Below are 24391 nucleotides of genomic sequence, written 5' to 3'. Positions count from 1 at the left end.
ATCTACTATCATTTTTCACTTTAAAAAATGTTTTCCATATCCTTTGTATAAATGTAGACCAGAGAGGCTTATCTTTAAAATATGACTCAAACTTTAAATCACAAGTAACTTTTAAAATACGCCATTTTTTCTGAATTAGTTTATATATGTGTGTGTGTGTGTGTGTGTGTGTGTATATTATATATATACATATATATATATATATATATATATATATATATATATATATATATATATATATATATATATATGTAAGTAAAATTAAACAGAAACTTACCCCCAAGACTGGCAAAGCTGGGATCAATGTGTAAAGGATTCCAATCTCCACTGAGACGATATAAGACAGCCTGTGGAAAAAGAAATATAAAAATGAACTAGTAGTTTATATTTTCTTAAAAGAAATGGGCATTTCAACAAATAAGATCAAAAAGGAGCAGAAAATACAGCTGAATAGTTTAAGAAATACATCATAATACTAAAACTAAAGTTTCTAGACTAAAATTTAAATATAAGTTAAATGATTGTTATAGCGCCACTGAGTCTGGCTAAACCAAAGAAATAGTTTTTTAAAAGACAGGGAAAAGCAGCAAGAACTACATATGGTCTAGGTACATGACTTTGCTTTCAAGGAGAAACTCAAATAGGTCTTCATCAATTCATCCCATTTTAAATGTTGGTGGTAATCTGAAGAAGACTTACTGACTTGTTTAAAGCAATACTATAAATCAATCCTTCCATAAAGATGTGCAGACTGCTCTTTATAAACACTGATTTTCTTATGTCAGGAGACATTGTGTGCTGACTGGTCCTGCAAAATAAGGAAACTGAGAGCCCAAGAGTTCAACATCCCTTATTTACAATACTTTCTTTCTCATTCTTTGTTTTTATTAAGACTATGCTTTCTGTTTACTCACAAGGAAAGAAAATTGGACTTACAGCCCTTGAATTGAAATCTTCTCTGCCACCTAGTAATCATGTGACTCTGGGTGAATTAGATGCCCGCACTGAACCTCAGTTTCCCCAGCTGTATAAAGGAATAATACTTGTACTAACTACCTCATAAGGTGGCCATGAAAACTAAATGAGATAATACATGTAAAGCACTTTAAAAATCTAATGCCTTTATATAAATGTAAGCTGCATCTAGTTCTCTTTTCACATTCCAAAAAGTATTTACTCCAGCATATTAGAGTCAAGAACACATGGATTACGGCTGGGAAAGAACATTGGCTGGACAATATGAGACAAGTCAATGACTCATAGAGGCCCTTAAAAGCCATTGAGTACAAATCCCTCATTTTACAAAAGAGGAAACCGAGGTTGAAAGAGGGTAGGTGCACTTGCCCAGGGTCATACAACTAGTATACGCCTGAGGCAAAATTTGAACTCAGGTTTTCCCGACTCCAAAATGAAGAGCTCCAGCAACTGCGACATATACTTACTTTCAGCACATTTCAATAAGCAATAGTTACTATTATCTGCTAGGTGCTGAGATACAAAGGCAAAAACAAAACAGTGCCTGCTCCTAGAGATCTCACGTTACATTGGGGGAACAACACGCACTTAGAAAATCAGATACAAAATGTATCCAGAGTAATTCCCTAGAGAAGGGCACTAGTTGCTTGGGGTGGAAGATGAGGGAGGAGAATCAGAAGAGACTTCCTTATTGTAAAAAAATGGCCTTGGCTAGATCTTTGAAGAAAGCTAAAGTTTCTATGAGGTGAAAGTAAGGTGAGTACGTTCTTTTGATTTAAAATTGCTGCTTGGTTAGTCATAAACTGGTTGTAACTAAAGGAGTAGCACAATTTTGGCTTTTAAAACTGAAATTCATGGGAAACAGGTAATTTTCGCACTATACCTGTACATTCACTTGTTATTTCTTTGTTCTGCCTCAAAACTTCTTTTCCTCCTCTTTAATTACTCCATTAGGCTTTCCATAACTACCAGCTTTTGCGGGGGCAGGAAGGAGGTGAAGCATTGAAATAAAGTAGTTAATTCAGCATTTCTAACTCTCCTGGTCACATCTAACTATTGATTTCTCTTTCCTGTTAAGTGGAGGAACAGTAATTGAACTTTTCTACAATTTAAAAAAAAAACACCTTTTGGTGCTTGAGGATTTTTTTCTCATTTCAATAGGCTATCTGACTAGGGTGATTTCTATAAGTTATTACCATTACTACTCATGACAATTTTTTTTCTTTTTCGGGTTTTTCAAATATAACAAACATATATACTACATATAAAGCACTGATTTGGGTGTTATGGGGATATAAGAGAAGTATAAGATTGATCCTAGCCCTCTTTTTAAGGAATAATGGTAAAAGACCAATGAACTATGGGAAAAATCATAAAAATCACTTCAAGCTATAATAGTCAAGGAGGACTCTACTTAGGAATCAGGGTTTGAGCTGGGAAGATTTAGATAATAGGGAAGGAATTCCAGGGATGGGCCATCATGTCCGAAAGTATAAAGATAGGAAAAACATAAGCTTGCGGGGGAGTGGAAGGGGTAGGAGGAAAGGTAGGCTAGATAACTATGCCAGAGTAGAGGGTTTGTGTAAAAGAAGAGTTGGGATCGATTACAGAGCCTTAAATGTAGGAGTCTGAACTATTCTTTTTAATACCATTCAAAATTTTCAATCAAGGGAGTGGCATGATCAATTAATTTTTTAAATTATTAATTAAATTAAATTAAAATTAACATTATTAAGCATCTACCATGTGTATGGTGATATGTAAAGCACTATTTTAAGAAGATTATTTGGGAATGAGGTGCAAAATGGATTAGTAAAGAAAAACATTAGAAGGGTACTGCAATTGTTGTCCAGTCATCTTTCTGTCATGTCTGACTCTTCATGACCCCATTTGGAGTTTTCTTGGCAAAGATTTTAGAGTGGTTTGCCATTTCTTTCTCCAGTTCATTTTACAGATGAGGAAATGGAGGCAAACACTGTTAAATAACTTGCCCAAAGTCTAGTAAGTGTCTAAAGCCAGACTGGAACTCAGGAAAATAAGTCTTCCTGATTCTAGACCTGGCTCTTCATCCACTGTGTCACCTAGCTGGTCGACATGGCAACACTACATGCATCAGATGATGAGAGGCAAAAGAAGGACAGAACACTAACCAGAAGCTGGAAATGGCTGGTGACAGGATGGGAAAAGGTAAGTGATGAAGAAGAGACTCAAAGCTGATTCAACTCAACTCACGTTACGTAACAGAAAATAAACTATTTCTTTATCCAGTACTCCATGTATAGAAGCCAAAACTCACACCAAGATGTCTTCTAGAGGCATGTGAAGGCCAGAACTGTGGAACTCCAAAGAGCATACTAGACGCCTCCTTAATACAGCCCACTTTCCCCTCCTTCTGCTCCATACCCAGAGCTCCACATTCCTTAGCTCTTGCACCCTTATCTATCTGTTAGAATTTCTGAGCTTCAGGACAAAACAAAATAAAGATTTTTCTGGTTCCCTTCTTGATAGCATGGAAATTCTTCCAACTTTTTCTTCCAAATAATGGTTTAACATGGAGTTTGTAGGATCACAAAGATCTACAGAATGATTATGGAATGAAAGGATTTGAAAATCAACACATAATGCTAACTATTACATGCTATAAAATGGGTTTAGGATAGTCCTAAAAATTCTTGCTCTGTCATGAAAAGAAGTGCTATCTTACTCACTAAGGATGTAGAATAAACCCTCCAAAAAATCACTAATAAAATCAGAGTGACCCTCCAAAATTTTTCTATACTTCCCATTTGAATTATTTTGTTTGGTAAGTGTGGGAATCTAAGTTCTAGGGAGAATGCAGTTTCTATTACAGAATCAGATGCCTGTGTTCTTTTAGTGAATAAAGTAACAGCAGAAGGTAGGGGGGACTGATGGGAAGAAGGAGGGTGGGGGCCATCAATTTTTAATACTTTGAAAGTACTGAATGTCTGAAGTACATGTATTACTTTTTTTCTCAAAGAACAATATAAAAATACTACCCGCCAAATTTTAATATTAAGTAATTTTTAAGTAGTAATTTTCTGAAAAAGTCTAAAATGGTATTTTAAAAATGATTTTCTCCACTATGCCTGTTTATCTCATTGTATCTCAATAGCCCTACTTTGAAAAACATTTTATTATTATTTTACAATTTTAAAGGTACAGAATTAGGACAAATTTCTAGGACTTGGACAAGGGAGTAATTTTAGATATCTAGTCCAATTCCTTCATCTTATAGATGAGGAAAAATAAGGCTTCTCAGAAAAGTGAAGTGAGTTTGTTTAAGGTCATGCAATTAGTAACAAAGCCTGGATTCGAGCCTAATTTCTCTAATGTCAAAACTAGTGCTCTTGCCACCATCATGTTTTGATTTCATGTCTGAGAATATTCTATGTAACTGTCACAGTTTTTGCATTGGTATTGTTATTTCACTGCACAGGCTTTCTACACATAAAAGTAAATATATTTTCTTTAATTACATATTAGCATCATTCTTTATAACTACTTCTATACAATGATATTGCTTCTTTAAGTTATCAAAGGTTTTTAAGAAAAAATTGAGGGGGAAACAATTCATTAGATTGGTTACATTAGACTGAAGTCAACGATCACATTTTTCCCCTCCAATGAATAAGGATGAAGAGTTCTCAGTAATTCTTCTAGATTTCAGAAAGTCCAAGCCATATTTTCTCCTCATTTCTTTCTCCAGTTCTGGATTCAGAAAGTTCACTGGGGAAAAGGCCAAATATTTCCTCCCTCATATTTCCAATACAGAGAAAAAAAAAACTGTACTTCAACATGACATTTTATGTGTGAGGAAATCACTGTGTGCTTTTGTTTAAATAATTAGATTGGCTTGTTTTGTTCAACTATGTTTAAAGTTTCATATGAGGAAAAGGGCATCGCCCCTTTGCGGAGTTAGGGATGTTAGGTTGCTTTCTTCTCCAAAGCCTATAATGCTACTGAAAGTATAATTTTGAACACTGGAAGGTTTTAAGGAGAGAATAAGTAAAGAAAGAAGTCAGTTAATTTGGAAAAGAGTAGATAGGAGAAAAATAGTGGAGAAAGTACTGAGGACAAGAAGAGAAGGTCAAGGGGTTTTAAAATAGCCCAAGGTAAAGTTATTAGTCTAATCTGCCCCTGACATTTAGGCAGGAGGAACCAGCTTGGGGGGGAAATGTCTAAAGAAGAAAACCCTAACTTTAGGTTAATATAATGAAGTTCTGCTACAGAGAAGAAGCCTGATTCTCTCATGTAAACTATAGCAATCACCTGAAAATAGCACAAGAAAGGCCAATGATTAAGAAAATAAAAAAATAAACAGAAGGAATCTCCCTTATCAAATCCAGAACTACACAAAATGACAGCCAGAAGTACTCAGAAGAGAGGCCAACCACGGGAAGGAACAGATCTTAGGTCCAGTCTGCCAGAATAGAAGACCTAGAATGAACCATACGTTCACTGGTCACCGTACAGGGACAGAGAGGGCATGGCTGTACATTTCCCTGAGAACAGGGGAAGGGTCAACCCAATCTACTTTGAGGGACAGAGATGTGGTGCTGTGCTGGGAGTTTGAGAACAGGAGTATAATATAAGAGATTTCATTGGAGTCTCTCAGGGTCATGTAACAAATAGATAACTGAAGATCATGCTAGTAGAAGGAAATGAGAAAAAGCAGTGAGCCATCAGGAGAGTGAACTAGAAGCCAGGGATTGAAGGAAGAGGGTGGGGCCTAATAGTAGCCACCCCATCTAGATACCCAAAGTATTCAGACTAAAAGTGGGAGAAAACAAAGCAAGACTTAACCAATCTCTCCAAGAGTACCATAAGGATCAGGCCCAAGCACAAAATCCCCATAAAGAACTGCAGATGAAAATATGAGTAAAAAGGGGAAAAAACACCATACACAATGAAGAAATACTTTGGAGTAAGAAAAGCCTAACAGGCAAACCAGAAAGAGTACCCCAAAACAAGTACAGGCAGTGCTTCAGAGGGCAAAAACATGGATTGGCCATAAGGATTATAGGAGTAGCTGGGAGAAATAAAGAGATTAAAAAAAAAGAATTATATATAAAGTTAGAGTTCAAGAGGAAAAAACTGAAATGAGAATAGAATAAAACAGAAGTTAAAAAAAGTCAGCCAAGTAGAGGGCTCCTTAAGACAAAAGAAACAACTCAACTCAATGATTTCATAAAAGCATAAGGAATATTAAAGTTAAAACATGGAAGAAAAGAGAAGACATGAAATAAATAAACTTCTATAATCAATTTAAAATGGATATATGGTCTGAATATCAAAGATCACACCATTTAAAAACTGGGAAAAGAAGCAGATCATACACCTTTCACATGAACAGATAGGAGAGATATTCTTAACCCAGCATGAAACAGAGGAAATTACAAAGGAAAAAAAAACTGCAAACTATTAACAATTATACAAAAAGAGGCTCTAAAACACTAATAAAAGAAATGCAAATTAAAATAACCCTAAGGTTTTACCTTATACCCAGCAAATTGACAAAGATGAAAAAAGATGGGAATAGTCTATGTTGGGGCAATTGTAGAAAGACAGGCACACTAACACTCTGTTGGCTTAGCTATGAATTATACAAATACTCTGAAAAATTATGGAATTATGCAAATAAATTGACTAAAGTGTCTATCCTCTTTGACCTAGAGATTCCACTACTAGGCATATAGCCCAAGGAGGTCAATGAAAAAAAAAGCTTTATAAAGAAAAGCTTTATATATATCAAAATATTTGTAGCAATACTTTCTGTGGTATCAAAGAACTAGAAAGAAAATAGATGCTTATCTATTGGGAAATGGATAACCAAACTGTAGTACACAAAACAGTACCAAAATATAAGAAACAACATAGGCTGTTCCAAAAGAACATGCAAAGATTTATATCATCTGATGCAAAGTGAAGCAAGTACACACACACACAAGAATATTTGTAACAGCACACGTTAGTGAATCAAAGAACTGAAAACATGTGAATGTCCATTAATTGCTGAAAGGCTAATCAGATTACGCTACGTATGTAATAAAATATTATTGCACCATAAGACATGACTAAAGAAACAGATTCAGAGAAACCGAGCAGGACTTACATTAATTAACATAGAGTGAAGTAAGTAGAACCAGGAGAACAATTTATATGATAAGTACAAAGGAAAATAATGTTGAAAGACTTAAAAACTTGGATCGTTGCAATCACAACATGACTTCAGAAGACTGATTATGAAGAAATGTTCCCCACCTCCTGAAACAGTTAATAGACTAGAAGTAAAGAATGATACATATATTTTCTGACATTATTAATGTGTATACTTGTTTTGCTTGAGTATACTTATCTGTTATAATAAAGAAATTGTTTTTATTTTTATATTTTTGAAGGGGGAGTTGGATGGTAGGACAATGATTTTTAAAGCAAGAAACAAGAAAAAAGCATCAATAAACAATAAAAATACACAGAAGACAGCAGAAAACTATTCAGAAAGGGATACAGGCAAGTAGGACAGTACTGAAACAAGCATGTTAAATTTGAAATCTATTTTTTTAAACCAAGATGTACAAAAATAGAGATCTGACTTCATACAGTCCTTTTTTTCTGTTCTTTGTATACTGAAAGGTTGTTTGCTGATGTCTTGTCAAGTTCATAATAATAAAAAGGAAACTTAAAAAGATAAAAAACAAACCAGTTCCTTCTTGCCAAAAAAGGAATCAATCTCCCCAATAAAACTGTTAGCTCTTCCAGGACAGTGACCATTTTTTGTACTTCTTTTATTTTTTTCCCCTTCCCATGCTAACGCAATGCTGGATGCAGTGTAAATATTACTTCTGGGGGTCCCATCATCAAATGCTGTTAAGATAAGACTTGGAACTAGAAGTCCCTTTCAAATTCTGTCACTTAGCCTATGAAAGGAAACATGCCAAATAAATTCAATCAAATATACTCTGTCCACTAGTATGTGTGAAATTATAAACCTGGAAACCATTTAGCCCATTTCTACCTACATAATAATGTATACATTTATTTCATTATAACCTAAGGATACATGTCTACTGAGGTTTCCTTAATAGTTTCTAAATGTAAAGGTAGATTAAAATTGGTTGGAAAATATTTCTTCTATTCAGCATCCTAATAAAATTAATGTTTAAAAATAGACCCATGGGGCTTTTGAACAAAAAGAATAAATATATGTACCTAAAGAAAGCCCTAAGTCATAGTGACGGATGACAAAAGGAACTGGATCAAAGAGCTTAAGAAATGGTTAGTGGAATAATGTAGAATTGTCTTTATCATGGGATCTGTTATCATCCTTACTCGTCTTCGCTCAGGAAATTGTATTTTTAACTGTCAGCAGGGCTAAATCCTGAAAATGTAAAATTGACACATATCAGAAGTAGCACCACAAAAGGTAATGAACTTCCAGAGTCATTTGCTATTATTAGGTACTCACTCACTACATAATCTAAGAAGCAGTTAAGAGTTGTGTTCTCTGCATGATAAATCAATCGTCTGCATGCATTAAAAAAGAATCTTCCAGACTCTCAAAATGGCTCTGCTTCTTTCTTCTGCAAGGTCTTCCTTTGTGGCTTTAGTAGGTTGTGAGCATTTATAAATTTGCTAATAGCAACACTGCACTGTCTCAGTAAAGAAACAATCATTCATATCAAAGTCAAATTATATGTAGCTTCCAAGACTGTTCCTATCCTCTCAACAAATCAATAAACATTTATTAAGTACCTCTTAATACTAAGCATTATACTAAGCGCTAAGAATACACAAAGAGGCAAAAGACAGTCCCCTGCTCTGCAGGAGCTTACAATTTAACGGGCGAGACATCATGGTAAATAAATACATACAAAGCAAGTTATATATATAGAATAATTGGAAATAATAACAGATAATTGGAAGGTACTGGAATTAAGAGGGGTTGAGGAAGGCTTCCTGTAGAAGATGGGATTTTAATTGGGAGTTATAGGAAGCCAAGGAAATCAATTGTCAGAGCAAACTACCATTCCCTCCTACCTCAAGTTGCAGGCATGGGAGAATGACCAGAGAATGACCAGACTCAAGAAATGGAGTATGTTGCTATTTTGAAGCAGGAGTAAAAATATGTGTTTCCAGGCAGTGAAATATAATTTTTACCTCTCAAGATGGAAAGAGACAAGCAACACTTGCATTTTACCTCTTTTTTCCCTGTATATGATTTTTACTGCTTTCCGATCCTTAGTAATTAAGCTCTGGTTCAGAACAATTAAACAGATTATCAGTGCTGCCGAATTGCTCACTCTTTGCCTCTTTCCATAAAGGTCATGCTTGCATAGTTACGTGAAGTTTGTTACCTCTACATTTTACAAAAATAAAACTCAGAAGTAAAAGCTCAGGACAAATGTATTTCAACTACAGAAACTCATATTTACTTTTGTTTGGGTAAGCAGTTACTATAAACACTTAAAAACACAATCATGTATAGAATCTAACCAAAGGATACAGAGGGATAAAAAGCTCATTCCAAGATCTACCTATTGCTAACTTGCCATTTATAGTTGTAACTTCATCATTGTGTAGGAAAAAAACATTACAGGAAAATGAGTAACTAGAGCCCAAAGTTCCAAACCCTGTGACATGTTTTACAGGATGGGAAAAGGACCTTCCATCTGAAAATATTTCCTCTACAGATCTGCCACAGTGCCTGAAATTAAGACTGGAGCCATTTCTTTGAGCTACTATATTGCTTCCACAAGGTCCCTATTAAAATGCAAATATGTGACCTGGGAAAGGTATTACATTAAGCTTTTGTCAGTCGTTAATAGTTTATAGAATATCAGTTTATTGGATTCACAAAGAGCAGAGCATGACGAGGTCTTAACATAATGGGACAGAGGACAGAAACAGAGATGGAGAGGGAATGCAAGATCTCTGCAGTGGAAAGTTCTGGGCAATATGAAGCAGTAGGTTCCTAAACATAAGAGGGGAAATTTAAGAAAAAGATACGACTAATATCAAAAAGACAGCAAAGAGAGCACTGAACTCGGACAATTTCACAGTTTTACCAGGGACCATTTTGATGTCTAAGGCTGGTTTCCTGGAGGGTTCAATAACTCTTACTAATCTGAAAAGTGACAAGGGAATGAAGTATGATATATAACAAAGAAAACTAGATTTTGAATCAGAAAAACTAGGTATGAATCCCTACTGTTATTTACTACCTTTGTAACTTGACAAATCTTACTTGACTTTTCAGGCCTCAGCTTCATGATCTACAAAATGACAGGGCTAGACTAAATGATCTCTAAGAAGAACATGAGAACATGGACAGTACTATGAAGGACAGTATGAAAACGAGTTCACAGGTAGTAAATAATATCTCCATATTAAAAACTTTGGCCAAATTTTTTTAATTTATTGATCTGAAACAACTGACACCTGGAAGGAAAAGACTTATCTAGCAATGGAGAGACTCTGAGAGGTGGCCCTGGCAAGTGGAGAGGGCTGTCCTGAGGCTCAGGAAGACCTAGATTCTATTGCCACCTCTCACACATAAAAGGCAAGTCACTGAACACAGTGCCGGTCCTGGCCACTCTCTGATTGTAAATTACAAACAAGTACCAAACTGTCTCTGTAGAGGCTGTCTGCTGATGAAGAGTTTCCTATACCAATAAAATCACAGCTCTGGTAGAAAAAAAAGAGCTCTATTAATAATAAAAATATCTGACATTTGTGAAACTGATTCATTGCTTATTCAAATAAAACCATGTTTTCAGAACTTTAAAATATTCTGTCAAAAGCCTCATTTCATAGAGACAAGTATGTGTTTGTGGAAACAATACTGTTTACTTACTGTTTACTCAGTAAGAACAGTTTAATTAATCAATTGATAATTATTTATTATTATGTGTCTCCTTTGGGACAGGCACTGAGACACTGAGGAGCACAAACAATTAAATTATAATCCCTATTCTCAATGAGCTCATGTTCAGTCCAGAAGACAGCTACACATATTGCTATGCTAGGAACCACTTCCTGAAAAATGTTTGTAGAAAATATACAAGGTACCTTACTTTTTAGTATCCTAATTTTTTAATTTCTTGATTTCTTGACAATTGGATGGATTTTAATTTAATAATAAATTATAATAACAACAATAATAATAACTAGCATTTGCATAGTGTTTTAGGATTTGCAAAAAGTTTTACAATCCTCATAACAATCCTGTCAGATGGATATTTTTAGTGCTCATTTTACAGATGAGGAAACAGACTGAGAAAGGTTGAGCGGTCCCATAGCTAGTAAACATCAAAGGCAGGAATTAAATTCAAGTCTTCCTGACTTCAAACCCAGTATTCTAATCACTGTGTTAGAGACAACCTATAAACTGATATATTCCACCAACAAAATTTATCATTCATATTTTCAGGTCACTTATAAGTCATAACTTATAATTTTATAATGTTTATCATTTTACATACAACTATGTGGATATTTTGATTATCTTTATTTCTTTCAAATTAATAAGTTAGGAAGACCTAAGCTTAAATTTGGCCTCAGACACTTACTAGCTGTGGGACCCGGGGCAAGTCATTTAACCTATCTGCCTCATTTTCATCACCTGTAGTGACTTAGACCTCTTGATTTTTCTTTCAAAGCATCTCTTTTAAAAAATTGCACATAACATAAGCTCACCATTTTATATAATAACCCTCTTTTGTTTTTCTTCGTACATTGAAATGTTCATGTCTACCAAAAAGCGTGACAGGAGAAAGGCAAGGAGAAAATGTTGGCTAGAGCAGGCAGCCAAGCTAATAGCTACTGGTTTTCTCATTTGAAATTCTAATTGAAGAAATGTGGAAAAGGTCCACTAAAGAGTACAACATTATAGCATTATAGATGTTGGAGAAGGGAAAAAAGTGAAAAAACTCAGCAAGAAGCTTCTGTTGAAACAAACCATAAACATTTTCATATCCTCAAAATGAAATCTTACCTGATTGAGTGATGTGGTATCTTCAAGCACCACATCAGGTGGTCTCTTTGGTGGTGGCACAGTTACCTGAAAAAAAAAATCACCAAAATTTTATAAATTCTTAAATACTTACTATGTCAAAAAACATAGAGGCAACGCAGTATAATGGATAGAAAACTGGATTTGGAGTCAGGAAAATATGGGTTCAATTTCTAATTCTGATGGGTCCTAGTTAAAAAAATCACTTAACCTCTCACAACACCTCTGGCAATTCTCTACAACTGTAACCTGTAGAATAAAAATCTGTTTCTATGATAAGAGTTTCAACATCATAAACTCTGGGCAAAAAATATTTTAAACAATAAAAACACATCTACATATCACTTTAATAATGTAAAAATACGTTCTTCACAACAATATAAGGCAGGAACAGCATACTGTACTGGGCTAGAAATCAAGAGATTTGAGTTTTAATCGCACCTTCGAAGTTTAGTAGCTGTGTGACTGAGCAAGCTACTGAACCCAGTGCCTTCAGGCACCTCTCTGAGACTGTAAATTCTTACTGTAAGTGGAAGAGAAAGTTTCCTCATCAAGAACTCTCTATAACAAAGAAATCACAAGTCACAAAAGATGCGCATACACACATATATAATGGCTTAATATTGTCTGAGGTGGACACGAGCTACAAGTATTGTGGTTCGTTAGCTAAAGATAAAAGTGTTTTCCACTATTCAGCACAACAGCTTTCAGTTCAGGAGGAGTGGAGGTAGGAAGTAACTGTCCACAGGTCTATCTCCCCAGGGGAGTTGGGGTGGCGAGGGAGAAGATAGAGAGCCAGCCCTAAAATCCTAAGGGAGCTTAGCTCACTGAGCAGTCAGAATTGTAAGACATTTTCACCTCAGACAACCTTTTCCTTCTTCTATTCAGTATCTAGCTTTTCCTGATCTTTACCTGGCCTCAAACGGCTGCTTTTGCTCATTTCAATCTCCCAATGTACAGACAAACCTCTCTGTCTCTGTCCTTTCCAGGGCTTTGTTGTTGCTAATCTGGTAAATGACGTATTTCTGCTCATTTGCCCCAACTATGACCCTTTACAAGTTCAGAATATACCATGGAAATATGGAGGAGAAAAAGCAGAGGTCTTGGAACCAAATGATCACAGGTCTAAAATTACAAGGAAGCTTAGCGGTCACCAAATATATTCTCTTAATTTTATAACTGGGGAAACTGAGAGCCAGGAAAATTAAGTAGCTCTGTCAAAGTCACACACAGATAGGAAGTGGCACAGTTAGGACCCAAATTCAATACCTGCCCCTGCCCTGCTGATTCCGGAAGACCTGGATCCACATAGATGCCTCTGGACATGCAACAACATCTTTTGCTGCTGGGTAGGAGTTAAGTAAGAAAAGTCAAAGATGAAGGCAGAAAAGAGGTCAAACTAAGAAGTGCATTGGGGCAAAGGAAGGAGTTCAATAACAACAAACACGAGGAATTTCCGTCTGAGGCAAAGTAGGTGGGGAGAAACCAAAACAGCAAATGTAATCCTCAATGCAAATAACTGGGAGTAGAGCACATGATATATTTACTACTAAGACTGACCAGTTTAGCAAACAGACCTGACAAGTCTGGCATCCATTCTAGCCTGTCTAGACTTTGATGTACCCTGAAGCTGTTACCTAACATTAGCATTCTAACTGAACTTTCTAACAATTAGAGCAGTCAAAAAGTAGAACGAATTCCCTCATGAGGGAGCAGATTTCCCAACAACCATTAGACAGGATCTCCAGCTGCACAATCCCTTGCAATAACATAGTTATATAGCTGATGCCTTCTGGCTATTTAAATGGGTATAAGGGCAGAAGAAAAGACTCTCTTCCCTGTCCCCACCTAGCTTCTTCCAGAACAGAAATACTCATTAAAAATTCCCTAATAGGCCATAGTTTTAGGGGGTAGTTTCCTACCACAAAGGGCAGAACCCTCTTAACAATAAATGATCCTGAGAGGGAGACCAATTTCTGTTTACTTAAAAGGAATTATTTCAAACTGGATGTCCTAGAGACATCTTGAACTCAGGCTGTCTAAAGCATAACCCATGATCTTGTTCTAAAAACTCTCCCCTCTTCCCAACTTTCCTATTTCTGTCAAAGGCACCCCTACTCTTCCAGTCTCCCAGGTTTGTAACCTTAGCATCACTCTTGAATTCTCTCTCTCACCCCACACAGACAATCAATTGCCAAATCTTTCTATTTCTACCCTTATGACATCTCTCAGCTAGTCTTCTCACACAGTCACCACCTTGGTTAGGCTCTCATCACCCCTTGCCTAGATTACTGCAGTGACTTCCTAAGTATCTAAAGTCTCTCCCTACTCTAGGCTATCCTACATACTGCCCAAAAAGTGATTTTCCTTATGTACAGTTTAACCACATCACTCCCTTAACTCAATAAACTCCTATTGCCTTCACTTAGCTTTTAAACCTAACAATCCCTCTGTCTAAAAGCTTTTCATAGATGCGGGCGGAGCCAAGATGGCAGAGTAGAAAGACCCACATACGCTACCTCCGAACCCACTGCCCATAAAATATCTGTAAAAAAAGAACCACCAGCAAATTCTGGAGCAGCAGAAGCCACAGAACAATGCAGTGGAGGAGATTTCTGCTCCAGAGAGCCTGAAAACCTCTTGCAAAAGGTCCCTCGCACCCCGGTCCCGGAGCAGAGCCCAACCCTGCCTCGGCGGCACAGCGCAGAAAGGAACGGATCCAAGCAGGCTTCAGGGACGGAATCTCCAGCGGCCGCACACGTCCCCCACCCAGAGGTGACAAGGGTGGGTGAGAGGGTCTCTTCGGCGGGTCGAGAAGGGTGTGGGGTGCCCCCATAACTCAGGCCCCCTTGGGAGGCAGCAACAGAGGCGGGAGCAGACCAGGGCTCCCCAAGCAGGCAGGAGCCTGGATCCATTGTTGAAGGTCTCTGCATAAACCCCCTGAGGGAACTGAGTCCCGTGAGGAGGCCCTGCCCCCACCTGAGCACCTAAACTTAATCTCACACTGAACAGGAGCCCCGCCCCCACTGAAGCCCTGAGGCTGGGAAGCAGCATTTGAATCTCAGACCCCAAGCACTGGCTGGGTGGATCTGGAGGCAAAGTGGGTGTGAAGAGTGTGAAGAGAATACTCAGAAGTCAAGTCACTGGCTGGGAAAATGCCTAGAAAAGGGAAAAAAAATAAGACCACAGAAGGTTACTTTCTTGGTGAACAGGCATTTCCTCCCTTCCTTTCTGATGAGGAAGAACAATGCTTACCATCAGGGAAAGACACAGAAATCAAGGCTTCTGTATCCCAGCCCACTCAATAGGCTCAGGCCATGGAAGACCTCAAAAAGGATTTTGAAAATCAAGTTAGAGAGGTGGAGGAAAAACTGGGAAGAGAAATGAGAGACATGCAAGCAAAGCATGAAAAACAAGTAAACACCCTGCTAAAGGAGACCCAAAAAAATGCTGAAGAAAATAACACCTTGAAAAATAGGCTAACTCAATTGGCAAAAGAGGTTCAAAAAGCCAATGAGGAGAAGAATGCTTTCAAAAGCAGAATTAGCCAAATGGAAAAGGAGGTTCAAAAGCTCACTGAAGAAAATAGTTCTTTCAAAATTAGAATGGAACAGATGGAGGCTAATGACTTTATGAGAAACCAAGAAATCACAAAACAAAACCAAAAGAATGAAAAAATGGAAGATAATGTGAAATATCTCATTGGAAAAACAACTGACCTGGAGAATAGATCCAGGAGAGACAATTTAAAAATTATGGGACTACCTGAAACCCATGATCAAAAAAAGAGCCTAGACATCATCTTTCATGAAATTATCAAGGAAAACTGCCCTGAGGTTCTAGAACCAGAGGGCAAAATAAGTATTCAAGAAATCCACAGATCACCGCCTGAAAGAGATCCAAAAAGAGAAACTCCTAGGAACATTATGGCCAAATTCCAGAGTTCCCAGGTCAAGGAGAAAATATTGCAAGCAGCTAGAAAGAAACAATTCAAGTATTGTGGAAATACAATCAGGATATCACAAGATCTAGCAGCTTCTACATTAAGGAATCGAAGGGCATGGAATAGGATATTCCAGAAGTCAAAAGAACTAGGACTAAAACCAAGAATCACCTACCCAGCAAAACTGAGTATAATACTTCAGGGGAAAAATTGGTATTTCAATGAAATAGAGGACTTTCAAGCATTCTTGACGAAAAGAAAATTTGACTTTCAAACACAAGAATGAAGAGAAGCATGAAAAAGTAAATAGCAAAGAGAAGTCATAAGGGACTTTACTAAAGTTGAACTGTTTACATTCCTACATGGAAGGACAATATTTGTTACTCTTGAAACTATTCAGTATCTGGGTACTGGGTGGGATTACACACACACACATGCACACACACATAGAGACAGAGTGCACAGAGTGAACTGAAGTGGATGGGATCATATCTTAAAAAAATGAAATCAAGCAGTGAGAGAGAAATATATGGGAGGAGAAAGGGAGAAATGGAACGGGGCAAATTATCTCTCATAAAAGAGGCAAGCAAAAGACTTATTAGTGGAGGGATAAAGAGGGGAGGTGAGAGAAAAACATGAAGTTTACTCTCATCACATTCCACTAAAGGAAGGAATAAAATGCACACTCATTTTGGTATGAAAACCTATCTTACAATACAGGAAAGTGGGGGATAAGGGGATAAGCAGGGTGGGGGGGATGATGGAAGGGAGGGTATGGGGAGGAGGGAGCAATTTGAGGTCAACACTCTTGGGGAGGGACAGGATCAAAAGAGAGAACAGAAGTAATGGGGGACAGGATAGGATGGAGGGAAATATAATTAGTTCTTACACAACACTACTATTATGAAAGTCATTTGCAAAACTACACAGATTTGGCCTATATTGAATTGCTTGCCTTCCAAAGGGAAGGGGTGGGGAGGGAGGAAGAGAAGTTGAAACTCAAAGTTTTAGGAACAACTGTCGAGTACTGTTCTTGCCACTAGGAAATAAGAAATACAGGTAAAGGAGTATAGGATAGAGACAAGGGCAGACAGGGATGATAGAAGAGAGGGCAGATTGGCAGACAGGGGCAATTAGAACGCTCGGTGTTTTGGGGTGGGGGAGGGGACAAAAGGGGAGAAAATTTGGAACCCAAAATTTTGTGAAAATGAATGTTAAAGTTAAATAAAGAAAGAAAGAAAAAAATAAATAAATAAAAGCTTTTCATAACCTGGCCTCACCCCCATCTTTTCAGCCTCATTGGACACTGCTCCACTTCTGACACTTTAGTCTAGCCAAACTGTCATTTTCTGTTCCCCACAGCCAACATTCCCAATTCACTTCTCCACACCTTTGTATCGACCCTGCTCCATTCTGGAATGCCCTTCCCCCATCTCCATCTCATACCCCCATCTCCCTCCAAGGCAGTCCAAGCACCACAGGAAGCCTTCCAGATTCCCAATACCCTTCCAACTAGGGACTGTTTCATTAGCTATATTTAAATATCAGGTACTAGCACCGTTCCTGTGACATAATATTGACTGATTCCCTTCCAAAGTACTCTTTGCTTGTACAGCTTCCAACCTGGATAGACACTGTTTCTAATACAAACATTGTAGTCACTCTAAGAAAGGTAGAGCTGAGAGGGGACATGACTGAGGGTGGACCTAGCTTAACCAGAAATTTAGGCAGAGCTTCTAGACTCTGGGCCTTGGATCAGTGCTTCTCCCTGTCACTCCCTCTTGGCGTATCCCTCCCTGGGAAGGTGGCAGCAGCCTGGCCCCACTCTCATTTCCACTCTCTCTCACCTAGGTACTGTCAAGAGAAGAGTCTACTGGTTCTTTCCTCCCACTGCTCTCTTGCCAAGAGCTGTTCCTATTTTTCTCTCCTTTCCTCCTGGTGGCCCAGGCTCCTCTCTCCCAACCCTGCTTGCTGACTTAGTTTTACTCTTACTGGGACTGAGCCAAGGAGCAGAGACCTGGCGTTTTCCTCTGGCTCTCTTCATCTCTCTTGCTCTCCTCTCTGTGCTAAGAAGTCTAGCTTAAATATAGGCAGACTGTGGAGAAGTAATTCAATAACATCTTTATGGAAATATTTCCACAACTTATGTTTAGGATGATTATTGCTAAGGGTCATATTTTTATTACCTAGATCTCACTGCTGATAGATTTGTATCTAATTTAAAGATTTCCCTTGCAGTAAGTAAAAATTCCAAGAGACATGGGCATGGGTATTATGGATAATAAAACTCATTTTATTAACTAGGCTGGCCAATAATCAATAAATTTAATGGTCGATGATTTCTCTTTATTTTACCCTGCCAAGGGAGACTCTGAAACAGCTTCAATCAGCTGTGTTACTTCTCAGAGGGAACTCCCCTGACAACTGAAACTCAAGCCTGATTGGTGGACATTTATTGAGGAGGCAGGCTAGAAGCTCTCAGTCATCCCAAACACTTCATTGTAAAGGGAGGGAGGTCAGTTAAGAATGTGGCCTGGTCATGAGGTATGTGCACCCTTTAGCAATCAGGTTCTCTCTACTCTGGTTTCTTCTTCATGAGATAAGTGATCCTAAACTCTAATGAAGGGGGGCAAAGACAGGAGCTCTTTCCTATGGGGAAGGGTCAACCTCAAACTGATCCTGTCCTGCACACAGAAATTAAGCTCCTAATTGAATGGCTTCCACCTTGGACACCTTGAGGAGAGATGAAATGCTCATGATATTCTTTACCCAGGGAGAAGTTTCTTCTAAGCTAGCCTTCTCAATAAAGACAAGAATATTACAAATTATTATTAATAATCCAATGGTACAGCATTAAAACTAATTTCTCTCACGCTAATGACTCACAGCCCACATGGATGGTTGTTCACCTTATACCACAATGACATTTACATTACTAAGCTAAGAAGTCTCCTGGAGTCTATGTTCCTATTGTCCACTTCTTCCTCTAGAGTAAAGCAGTACAGTTAGTTATTTTGTGGGTTAAGCTTTGATGCTAAAACCAAGGCCAAACACTGAATGAGTCTTAGAACCCCAACAGATTTAGAGGATGCAGCAGAACAAGTAGAAGGAGGTGTCCCCAGTTCATCAGGCTGAGAATGACTGAGAATCCTCAAATGGAAAATAAAAGACCACTTTCTGGCTTAGCACCTTTGGAAAGTCACTTAATTTCTTTCTTCTTCAGTTTTTTCATCTGCAAAGTGGGGAGTATTACTTACATTATCCACCTCACCTGGGTGTGAGAAAAGTACTTTGTAATCTTGAAAGTGCTAGAGAAATATGAGGGATTTGCCATAATTTTGTTCCTTCTGAGATTATTTATCAAAAAGACCGGTTATGCTTGAACAACAAAATATAACCTACTTCTACACTATTATTATTTCCATCAGAGGTAGAGAAGCCAGGATGAAAAACTAATTGTAAGTTGCCTGAGTGCAAAGCACACAGCCATCAGGTTAAACTGAATGGACTTCATGAAAGACCTCAGCCTTCCTTAGAAGAATAAGCAAGGACGGAAGGACCTTATCTAATATAAAACTTCAAAAGAAACCAATGTTTGTTGTAATCTCATTTTTTAACGACAAAAAACTAATCTTATTTCTCAAAATTCTATTCTGTGACCATGATCTAATAGTTCCACAGAGTGAAGCTTATGCTAACTGGAGAAAAGTCATGTCTTTTTTCAAGTAAGTTGTTAAATCATTTCTGCTATATTTTCCTAGAACTCTTGTTTTTTAAAAAGAAACTGTCCAGAAAGCCCCACAGGCAGCTGAGCTAGGGGCCATGCAAGACAGGGCAATAGCTCTTTTAGATAGTGATTTCACTAATTGGCACACGCCATCACTTTATACCTCCTTAACAAGGAAGATTTAACTACAATTCTGAAATGCCATCACCTATTTTATCTGAGTACAAAGAAAGTCAAAATACCTAGAAGAACTCAGGCTCTAGCACAGAGGGGCTGGCAGAGAAACTGGTGTTTGCGTCCAGACAACAATGGAGCGGGAAATGATCCAGGGAGACAAGCCTCTTAGGCTACTTTAATTTTTAACCAATAAAGCCTCTTTATTTGATATGCAATAATAATGACATAATAATAATAATATAATTATTATTATGTAATCATAATAATAAGTCAAAAACCTAATGCTTATATTATATATCATATCACATATATGCATATATCACAACATATATTATATTACATATAAAAAACCCAAAGCTATATTAAAAGAGGAATGAACAGTGTTCAAAACAAAGAAGGTGACAGTTCCACTGCATTATCCAAATGACCTCCCATGTAACACTGCACTTCTCATCTCTGCAGTGTCTATCCCACAGCCTGGAAGTAATCTCCTCACTTCTGCCTCACAGAATCCCTCTTTTTTTTAACCACACAGTTTTACATAAAACCTTTCTCAACACATCCAACTACTAGAGCCCCGCCCTCTCAACCTACTTTGTACAGCTGTGTGTTTACTCTCTTTAGGTTTACTAAGTTTGTATTTAAAAGTGTACCTGTTGTCTCCTTATTGGAATGCAAGCTCTTTTCAAGGAGGGGTTGTTACTATATTTGTATCCCCAGCACCTAGTAGAGTGTCTGGCATATGGTAGATGCTTGATAAGTACCTGCTAACTGATTTATACTATGACTTGATGAGACTACATCTGGAATACTATGTTAATGCCACATTTTAGAAAGGCCATTAACAACTGGGAACACATCCAGAAAAGGTCAAACAGGATTAAGAAAGACTGGAGGAGTATGCCATACAAAGAAAGAACAAGGATGGCTTAACTTGGAGGAGACTTAAGGAGAGCAAGATACATGGCTATGAATACTTCAAGGGCTGTTATGTGAAAGCCTTTGTTCTGCCTAGCCCCAGAGGGAAAAACTAGGAATAATGAGTCAAAGTTAATAAAAAGGATAAGACTTAGGTTTGACATAATGCAAAACTTCCTAACTCTTAGACCTCTTGACAACTCAGGAGACAGTGTGTTCCTCCCAGGAAGGCTTCTGGCACAGGTTGGATGACCACTTCTAGTGTTAATGGTGAGTGGGATAGGTTTAGTGAAGACTTCTCAGATTGTAATTCTTCTCCCAGGGGTGAGGTAAGACTGAGAGGCTCAAGGTTACTATATTTTTAGAACAGAATAATTCCATATAAGGATATAAAACTATGTAGTACATTAGGGTCTCAATGATTGGATAAAGTTTACCTAATTCTTCAATGTCTTCATTTCAAAAGGGATTGGTTAGATTTCGTGTCTAGAATGTAAGATCATATTCTCAGCTAATGAGAATAATGGTCAGTGGGGGGGGGGGAGGGACTTGCGTTAGAGTCTATATAAATCACTGCCTTTTCTTTGTCTTCGGCTTTCCTACTCCAGGTGAACTGCTGTAGGATTGTCCAGATTCTCGAGAATCGAATAAATCTCTTTTCTGTCATCACTTTGAGAGGCCTCTGAGTAATTGATTTATGTAGGGACCTGAGCCATCCCACACAGTTTGGGGGCTCATCCGGGATCTGTGACCTTTCTGAGAGACGGCTGACAGCTCAGTTCAAAGACTGGGCGCCTGTGGGGAGATTTCCCCATCGTCCTTGAAAAGGGCTGCTGGGCCTCCCTCTCTGCAAGGTAATGACCCAAAGCAGAGGAACTCAGTGAAGACAGAAAAGAATAGAGATAGGGACTCCAAAGACTCCGAAGCTGTGAAGTGTGTAAAAATGTCAACCGGTTGGTGTTGAAGGTTGCAGTCAGGCAACTTGTACGCGTACAACCCAGCGGTAAGCGCGGGGCGGGGCTGGGGGTCAATTCGTTGAGTCTTAGATAGACTTGGGGAGAAGGTGACGACTCCCAACCAAATTGGTGGACTGCAGGACCCCAGGGTGAAGGGCCCCCCCAAAAACGTTTGCTGGGTGACTGTGGGTGGGTGGGCGACCCCCACTGAGAGCTAGCGAGGGAGCTAGCAAGATTTGTTGAGTCATAGACTCGGAGGTGTTGGTGACAACCCTGGACCAAAAGAATGGGGAAGGGGCAGTCCAAACCCCACCGAGCTTCGGAATGGAGTCAGAAAATACCAGTAAATAGCCATTTGGGAAATCAATTACAAAATTGGCACGAATTACCAAATTATAGAGGAAAGGACAAGAAGAAGATGACTAAGTATTGTTGTTTCATATGGGGTGAAAAGATATCAGAGGAGGAGGCACAATCTGGCCCAAATATGGTTCCTCCGAGGATTGGGTTTGCCAAAAATTTAAACCTATATGTACTATTCTATTCTGTTAAATGTTTTGTCTGTATATGTTGTGTTGGTATTTCTGTGTGAATGAAAGTCTGTGTGTCTCTGTTTTTATCTGATAAGGTTGTAAATTTAGCCAGCCAGCCAGCAAGAGCAGAAAGGCTGAGCTGAACTGTCCTTGAAATTCCTTTTACTCCCCTTTTCAACCCCTCCATATTAGTTTCAGAGGGGCGGAGGGACAAGGAGGGAGAGAAAGGGAGAGAAAAATTATTTTACTGTTCAGTTTATATAGCTGGTAACAGCAAGTAAAAGAATGTAGGAGAAGTAGAAAGAAATAAGTTATGTGCAGTTTCAAAGTGGCTTGAGGGAAAGGCAGGAGAATTTAAGCAGGTAGAAATGATGAGCGGGGGTACTGTGTAATCAGAAGGCTTGGAAGAAGTATAAAAGGGAGGGAGGGAATTTATCTTTTTCCCTCAGATCAAAGAGGCATGCTACCAACCATTTAACCATTTCCTGCCTCATCCAAAAGAAGAAATTTTAGTGTAATGGGAAACAACAGAAAGTTAATTGAATTCATTCTGGTTGTATTTGGAATTGTGAATAGGTGGAATGTGTCATTCTTAATTTAATGTTTAAGACAGGTTAGAATTTATTAAAGTTTGGTGTAAGTAAGCAGAAGATTAGAAAGTAAAAGAAAATCTCAAGTAAGCAACTTAGAGCTGAGAGTTTTGAATTTAGGTTTAATTAGATCAATATATTTGATGCCAGACAATGTATTTAAAGTAAAAAGACAATAAGTTTAGGTTTTTCTTTTTCTTTGCAGAGTGGGAGGGCCAGAAAGGGGTGGCCTTGGGAATCCTGGCACAAATAAGAGGAGGGCAGAGACACCCAGTAGCATTTCTGCCAAAAATGTTAGATCCAGTAACAAAAGGATAGGTATTTGTTAGATGCAACATTAATCTAATGTAACTGTTACACGATTTTAAATTTTGTAATTTATTACATATAGACTGGGGTTTTAAAAAGAAGTGACAGAAATTTGATAATTTGAAACTTATATTTGTCATCAAAAAAAAAAGTTGAATACATTAATGGATTATTTTAAGTTTTAAGTAAACTTAAATAAGTTTAAATTTTTAGGTAATTCATTTAAATATTGTATTAGAAATTGCATTGTTAAGTTAATTAATGAATTGGTTAAAAAGAGCTGTTATGAATTTTTTTTGTAAGAGTTTTCTTGTTGTAGCATTCTTATTAAGAAAATGAGAATGCTTTAAAAATGTACATATATATATATATGTAGGTGTGATTTTCAAGCCTGTTCCATCTGAGGATGTATTATGTTAAAAGTTTATTTCTGCTGTTGAAAAGGAAATTTTAGCTAAAATTGTTTTTGCCATGAATCAAGCATTTACTCTAAAGTTATGTTTGTAAAAGAAAGTTTATGGGCAGATGTGAAAAGGCTGTGGGTTTAGGTCTTTTCTTGTGATTTCTGTCAATTAGTTTCAAGGGGATTGTGATAAATTGTAAACTGTTCGTAAGAGAGGAAATATTTGTTGTATTAAGAAATACTTTGTAAAATATTTCGTATGGTTTTTTGGAAGGCCTACCTATCCAATTTGTATTTGTAAGTTACAAAAGTGGGAAGAATTTAGTTTCTCTAATAGGACATGAAAATGCAATTGATGTCATCTGAAATTTATTGTTTGGGTTCATAGCTAAAACAATTTGTTATCACTTATAAAAATTATGTTTGCCATTTGTAATTCTAATGCTAAAGCCTAAAGCTGGTACACTGTGTGAATACGTGGGGGAAAGAAGCAGTCCTCAGGCTAGTAACAAGTACAGCCCCAGCAGCTGAGGAGATTGTATATAGAACTTGCTTTGGTGAGAATTTGAAAATGTATAAGAAATGATCTTCAGTGATTGGCTTTTTAGGGCAAATTTAAGATTTAAGAGGTAAATAAAATCCCTGGGAACATTCTTTCTAAATCTAATGGGAATAAATAGATATTGTATTATTGTTACATAGAACAAGATTGGGATTTAAAGTTAACTGTAATTGTATTTTATTTACAGAAGGATTCAGGGAAAGGAATCCCTTACAAAAAAAAGAAAAAAAAGGGGGGGGTGGCCCCAGGTGGTCTGGGAGCTCCAG

The 24391-nt window shown here is 37.7% G+C and overlaps 1 protein-coding gene across 1 annotated transcript in view; it reads right to left on the bottom strand.

The window, feature by feature from the left end:
* The window catches only part of HSD17B4 (hydroxysteroid 17-beta dehydrogenase 4), a 132098-nt gene that overhangs the window by 19668 nt on the left and 88039 nt on the right, over nucleotides 1-24391 (bottom strand). The window contains exons 17-18 of the mRNA XM_072597144.1: nucleotides 11990-12055; nucleotides 278-347 (exon numbers count right to left, since the gene is read on the bottom strand). Of these exons, the coding sequence (XP_072453245.1) occupies nucleotides 278-347; nucleotides 11990-12055 (136 nt within the window). The remainder of the gene's footprint in view (nucleotides 1-277; nucleotides 348-11989; nucleotides 12056-24391) is intronic.

Source organism: Notamacropus eugenii, chromosome 3, assembly GCF_028372415.1.
Source record: "Notamacropus eugenii isolate mMacEug1 chromosome 3, mMacEug1.pri_v2, whole genome shotgun sequence".
Taxonomy (NCBI): Eukaryota; Metazoa; Chordata; class Mammalia; order Diprotodontia; family Macropodidae; genus Notamacropus; species Notamacropus eugenii.
This window is presented reverse-complemented; position numbering and strand designations above follow the sequence as displayed.